This window comes from Sipha flava, unplaced genomic scaffold (assembly GCF_003268045.1).
Source record: "Sipha flava isolate LNK unplaced genomic scaffold, YSA_version1 205_pilon_pilon, whole genome shotgun sequence".
Lineage (NCBI taxonomy): Eukaryota > Metazoa > Arthropoda > Insecta > Hemiptera > Aphididae > Sipha > Sipha flava.
Window position 1 is genome coordinate 944,655 of NW_020272809.1, and position 7,400 is coordinate 952,054.

The 7,400-nt window shown below is 29.9% G+C and overlaps 1 protein-coding gene across 1 annotated transcript in view; it reads left to right on the top strand.

Annotated features, from left to right (window-relative positions):
- Positions 1–3,939, top strand: part of LOC112682503 (ER degradation-enhancing alpha-mannosidase-like protein 2) — a 14,138-nt gene extending 10,199 nt beyond the window's left edge. Inside the window, exons 6-8 of the mRNA XM_025553117.1 lie at positions 1,689–1,809; positions 1,974–2,117; positions 2,961–3,939. Of these exons, the coding sequence (XP_025408902.1) occupies positions 1,689–1,809; positions 1,974–2,117; positions 2,961–3,670 (975 nt within the window). The 3' untranslated portion in view covers positions 3,671–3,939. The remainder of the gene's footprint in view (positions 1–1,688; positions 1,810–1,973; positions 2,118–2,960) is intronic.
- The last annotated feature ends 3,461 nt before the right edge of the window (positions 3,940–7,400 follow it).

Genomic DNA, 7,400 nt, shown 5'->3' on the forward strand with positions numbered 1-7,400 from the left:
GTTTTCGCTAAATACATTTAAAGTTATTAATGTGCCTGTTTATTAAGTGTTTATAATTAGATATCAAACTATATTTACAATTGGCTTATGTTAAATAATTATTTAATTCTGACAATTATCTTATTATTATTATTCAATACAAATTTAAACAAAAAACTCTTATGTTTGATATCGATACATATTGTAAATAAAAAGTCAGCGTTTTCAGTGATATTATTATTTTTATAACTTATTTTGGTCACTGTTCATGATATAACTATAAGTTAAATTTTATTATTTTTTAGGTAGCCCTAAAAGCTCTCCATTCATTATTCAACCATAGATCTAAAATGGGATTAATGGGTAACCATTTGGACGTGGCCTCTGGGCAATGGATTGCTCACGATTCAGGCATTGGTGGTGGAATTGATTCTTATTTTGAGTATTTAGTTAAAGGTTCTTTGTTATTTAACTTACCTCACCTAAGAAAAATGTTTGATGAGTTAAAAAAACCTATTGATAAATACTCAGCAACTTCTTCAGGGTGGTATTTTTGGGTAAACATGCAAAAGGGTCAAGTAACAATGCCCGTATATCAATCATTGGAATCATATTGGCCAGGACTTTTAAGTTTAATTGGTAATCATACTTTAAAATTGGTTAGAATAGTATTTTGATATTAAAAACATAATTGATATAATCCTCAAAGTTTTACTCTGATAGTAGTTTATTAATTAAGTAGATATCAAGTAGACTAAATCATTTTTTTTTATTCGCTATACAATTGATTTTAGGAGAAATAGATTCTGCTATGAAATCTATGTCAAATTACCATGATGTACTTAAATTGTATGGATTTACTCCCGAAGTATATAATGTTCTAAACCATGAAGCTGCTAGGGATTCATTTCCATTACGTCCTGAACTGGTTGAGTCTACCATGTATTTATACAAGGCAACTAATGGAGATCCTTATTTATTAGACATTGGAAGTGATATTCTACGGTCTATTCAACACAGTAGCCGTACACGTTGTGGATATGCTACGGTAATATTTTTATATAAAAGAGTATAGATTACGTACTTATGCGTTTTTAAGAATTATTTTTGGACTAAATAAAGCGTTTAATTTTAAATCAATAGCTTAAAAGTGATTATGAAAAATTTATTATTGATTTTCTTTAAATTTCGATGGAAAGAAATAACCATATTAATTTAAAACAATATGTAGCATATGTCAATACATTTATTTAACTTAATTTTTTTGGACCTATTTTGACATGTAAAGTTAATAATTTTTTATTTCAGAATTATATGTAAATACGTAAGTACAAATATTTTCCATATCAAAGTTATTATTCTACAGATTCTTTATATTTAACTAAAATCTATTTTGTAAAATTCTTATCGAAAAATATTCCCATCCGATCACTTTCAAGAAATAAACGTCGTTTTAAATTAGAGATTTCGAATAATCATAGGTCGTTATAGGATTTAAAACTTAACCTAAATACGGGAAAATTTTTTCTTGGATTTTCAATTTCAATCCAAGAAACTGTAATGAATGCAAAAAATACAAATATCTAAAATTCTTAAATCGTAAATCAATGTCTATTTTTCTACGATTTTTTGTTTAGATTAAAAGTTGTAAAAAACACACACTTCAAAATAGGATGGAGTCATTTTTCCTCGCAGAAACTACGAAGTATCTATACCTGCTATTTGATCCCGACAACTTTATACACAATGATGGACGACATGGTAAAGTTTGGAATACAGCTGGTGGTCGTGAATGCATAATTGACTCTGGTGGATACGTCTTCAATACTGGTAAATATTTACCTTGTATCCAGTTAATGTCCACACTTCGATTTTAATAATATTTAAAATAATCACTATTAGTTAATAAATAATGTAGACTGATATCATTGTAGTTAATCCATTCGAAGATATAACATATTTCTAATATTAAATTCACTTTATTATATGCTTAGAAGCCCATCCGATCGATCCTGGAATGTTGTTTTGTTGTTACACAGCTGACAACAATGATTGGTCTCAAGATCAAAATTCTAATTTTCAACGTACCGTAAAGTCATCAATAGAAGCTGACCACATTAAAAAATCATATAAACCAGGTGAGTTAATAATGTAACATAAAAACTATTACTTATTATATATAGCGGTGCTTATCATTATTATTATTATTATTATTATTATTTTTTTTTTTTTGTAGCATTGTATATTTATATTTATTCAAATCTAAAAATATGTTTTTTTTATGATTCTCTAGTTAATTATATTTATTTACATATCGACACATTCGGCGATGGAATGGATGCGGGAAAATTGAAATTTGTGATCAAAACAGTTTGAACTCGTATTATTTACTTCCAAAAATAAACTTGAAACTGTTAAAAATAATAATAATTTTCATTAAAATTATATAAAATTAATTATTTTATATTTGGATTAGTTTTTTTAAGTTTTGCTTATAAAAATAAAATCTTTTGAAAAATGTATTAACACTTTATAAAATTGAATATTAAAAATTTAAAAAAAAAAGAAAAACTTTTGAAATTAACATTATGAACCCATTATCAAGTACAAGTTAAGACCACTTTTAGACAGATAATTATATTAGTTTCATATTCATATTTTATATAAATCGTGTTTGTTGATGACTAAGTCTCTACGTTTATACTGAGAACAACTATAGTTTGTAGTGGGTAATACCTATGTGATTACAAGTATGAAGATTAGTATTAGGGGTGCGCTTGTGAAATAGTGTTCGGTGTTCAATATCGACGCGAAGAAAATATGAGTCTTTGAATTTGTTTAAAATTTTGGGGTTGACCAAGTGCACTATAAATTTCGGGTCCATTGATTTTATTCTTGTGTAATCTCCCTCAATTTCAATTTAATTTGATCCTAGTGTTTATTATGTGCATTTATTTATTTATTTTTTTCATCCCAAGTAGAAAGTACTAAATCAACGTCGGGAGCGAGTGATGGCGGCTTGGTCAGCGGTCATCGGTTCACCATGGACGACAGCAGTGTGTATTGGACGCAACAGGCTCATGATGACCAACGACCGCAGTTCAAAAACGACCACCATCGACCAGCAACCGCTTCATCAGCGACCGACGAGTCGATGCCGGTGGTACAGTCGTTGCGTCCGCCGCCGGTGCAGTCTCCGTCGTCACAGCAGTCAATCTACCAAACGGATGACCAGTTGGATAGGCGGCGACAGCAGCAGCTCGACGAGGATCAAGACGGTGGCAAATCGTTCCTTTCGTTCCGGAAAACCGAGGACGCGACCGTGTCGACCGTTGCAGTGGACGACGACCTGAACTGTTTCGAGATTTCCATAGACTCCATGGACGAGAAAGGTGTTAGTCAGTCGAAAAATTCGATGAAATGTGCGAACAAGGGAAACCCGCGACTCAGCGACGAAGAGGAACTCCGGCGAAGGGCTGAGGAGATACCCGAGGATAACAAGTACTATTTTCACTACCACAATGACTTCGACCACGTTGAAAATGAAGCCAATGATAACGAACCGGATTGGAAGGTCAAGCAACACTGGTGGACGGACGACAAACAGCACCAGCAGGAAGGTAGCAGCGAGGACTATCACGTACTTACGTGCAACGCACCGAATAACCTCTACACGTATTTCCGTTGGTGACGGTTAATTTGTGATTGTTTAAATGTTTTATATAAGAGTTTTTTGTTGGACTTTTGATAAAATATATATATTATTTATTGTTACGTCAAAATGTGCCTATGCATTATACTATTTTCCGATGACGGAAGTTATAAAAATGGATTCATGCTGTTGTGCGCGCTTTTGATTACCGCACAACTTTATTGTTATTTTGTTTTCTAGTAGAATGGTATGGGTTCGTAAGAACAAATATCTGTTATTCTTAATAAAAGTTAGATTTATTTTATTTGAAAAAAGAGGTTCTGCTTATAGACGTACACTACTCACTACACACTACATACTACTCTGCCGTCCCGACGAGGGCCGAGCCAGCCACCAAGGGTTGAATCAGCACATTCCCTAGCTCGGTCCCCACAAGGCGATCAATTCGTGGAAGTGTCATATCTACTATTACAATTTACAACACATGTCTTATACACTATACTAAGACTACACTTAATATTACAATAACCCATAGGGGTTCCCAACAATGCACTACTGAGAAGAAAGGAGGTGTGGTTGATTATTCGAAAAGAAAATTAATGAGTTAAAGAAAAATATTAATAAACTCTATTATGTCAGTGATTTATATAGTTCAACTAATCTACAATTTGATTTCCAATGGTCTCGGTTCAATTATAATGGCCCAGTTCTTCGAGTCAATTGGTTTAGGGTCCCGTTGTGGTAGTATGAGATGTATGAATAAATAAATTATTATTATAAAATTAACCAATTCGATATTCAGCCATATACTTTTGTTAGAACTTCCGTGGGAAACATTATTCTCTAATTGACATAGTATTCTATATAAGTTTACATTATAGTGGGTTAATCTCATGATATTGCTGAGACTGGATACTGGGTGTAGGCCCACATTGAATGCGAAAATACTTAATTAATTTTAGTTAATATAGAAATTTATTGATTTATACTATGAATAAAAAAATTTGATTTATTTATTTCTTCTCAATTTTTATTTGATTGTTTTTTTCCACAACTTAATAAGATAATTAAATTAAATTTTAATTTTAAAATATGTTAAAAACGCTCGTTGTTATTATTGATTTTACCTAGAGAGTTACATTTTATTTATAATAATCGTTCCAATGAATGTTCATGTAATATTCAGTGCTCGAATTAGGAAAAATTAAGTAGAGAAGCTCAGTTCAACGATTTGAAAACTGCGTTCCATGTGCGCAATTATTTAACACAGACCCGTGGGGGGTTTTGTTCCTGACTCCCACCCCTCCGCCAACCTTACATGTATTTTGAATGCCACTTTTTAGCTAAACTAATATTTAAATTCCAAATATAATATATTTTGATAGCAATATCAACATTCTACATGTTACAATTGAAAATAAAAATAAAATAATAATTAACATAATTGTAGGCCATCAGGCAGTCTCATGAATCGAATGATACAATCATATATTTGTTTTTTGTTTTTATTTATTTTTACTCTTTAGTGCGGGCCACGGCCTTAGAAGATTAGTTGTGGTGCGGGCATTTATTTTTTTCCGAAATGACGATATCGTCGATCGCCAATATTAATAATAAACCGTACAATGTATAAAGTATAATACACCAAACTCACAGACATTGCTATTTATATTTCTTCAGAAATGATGACGTTGTCCCTTATCATAACCACCATATAATCTTTAATTATGAAAATAGTTTTAATATTATAAATCGTAAAATTCGTTTTCAAATTGACGTAAATTGAAATTCACATAAAAATTATTTTGGACATCAATTTGGACGAACATGGCGTCCCCCCGTTCCGGCGAAAAAATATAGTTGAGGTACGTAAAAAAAAAAAAAAAAATAGAGGAGCTCCGTCCCCTTACGCACCTCCCAATTCGAACACTGGTAATATTATAAACAAACAAAAGATACTTATCAATGTCATAAGTTATGTCGTCATTAAAACAGTAAATATTAATTATTATTTTAGTAGGTTATTTATATTTATAGACAGGTGCGTACTGACCCATCAGGATAACGAGAAAATCCCGACTAGCCCCCTTAAACATTATAAGACCTGGGATCCCAACCAAATAGTATCAGTTTCGGTTAAAATCAATAATTTTTAACAATTTGAATTGAAAAATTGAAAAGAGAAAATTACAGGATTTTTCAATGGGCAAAGAGGGTTTGAAAATAAATATTTACATTTGGCCTGTAAAAATAAAGTATTAATATGCTTTTATACTGCTGTTATAATAATACTTAACGGTTTACTTCAATGAATTTTTAGTTTTTAGTGCTTTTTTTGGATTTGTTGAGACTTTTTTGCATTTTACCTGTGTTTTAATCAAAATCAGGTATATTTTATGAAATTGTATTTTAGTAAACGTGTTTTTTGATTTTTATCAATCGAATTTTCAAGTAAATTATAAATGTATAGATTAAGTAAATATACCGATTACGCAGATGCATCGCCACACAATTACAGCGATAATATATAATAATAATTTCGTACGTTTTTAGTGCATATAATTCCGAGCCCTAGTTATAAATCAAAAAAATTAAAGATATCAAAGTATAAGCCAATAATAAATTATATAGGTACTAAAAAAATTACAATTTCTATAATGTTATAATGTTACGTCCGAATATGAAATCCCATTTTCCTCCCCCTAGTTCCGACTCTGCTCGTAACTTAAAATATTTAAAATAGTTTAATATTATTTTTTTTAGTATTCATTCTATTTTAATTCCTATATTCTTTAATGTATTGTACCTAACCTATAGTTTTAATATTAACTCTAAATTATTTAAAATTTAGTTTAATAGACTTAAAAAAAAAACATGTTTTACATGTTTTAAACAATGTTGATAATTTTTCAAATAAATCGTCTAAAACAGTTTTAAACATTTAGATTAAAACACTTTGTTTTTAACATAACAACTCTACAGACAAGCCACATAAGTTAACTAAACGTGTACAATTAATATTCTTCAAATATTCAGTTGTCATTATGAAATTTTGATTAGAATTTTGAATAAATTAAAAAGTAGTGATACTACTAACGTTACTTGCTAGAAAGTACGAAATGAATCAATCTAGTGTTTGAGAAATATAAAATAATTTAAAAAAACAATACGAGACAGTGTAATTGAATGTGATATTAATGTTATTGTGATTTTTAAAATCAAAAATATAGAACCTAACCTCTTTTTTTACATTGATTTATGGTCTCGTTATCCGTCCAACTTTGATGGAATATAACTTCTGCGAATAACGAGGGATTACTGTAAACTAATTTACAATATTAGCGTTATGCTGTAATGCAACGACTTTTTTAATCTAATCAAACTTGAATCTAAAAATTTTTGTGACAAAAATAATTTTACGGATCGATCATTTATATTATATTTACCTGTCAATTCAAATTATTTTTAAAAAGTTCGAAAATATACTGAAATACGTATTTATATTTTTTAATTCCAAAAATATGCGTTTAAAATATAAAACCGTAAAATATGAAAAAATAAACAAAATAAAAACAGTATTATTTGATTCAGTAAAACATGAATCAAATTTGTGTCTAGATCAGTAATAAATTGAATTAATATAGAAAAATATGCAATTTCATAAACATCGGAGGCCTATTAATTATTAATAAATATTAACGGATTGCTGTGAAATCTGTGATCACTGCACCAGACTGGACTAGACCACAGAGCTCCTCCAATTCAATTT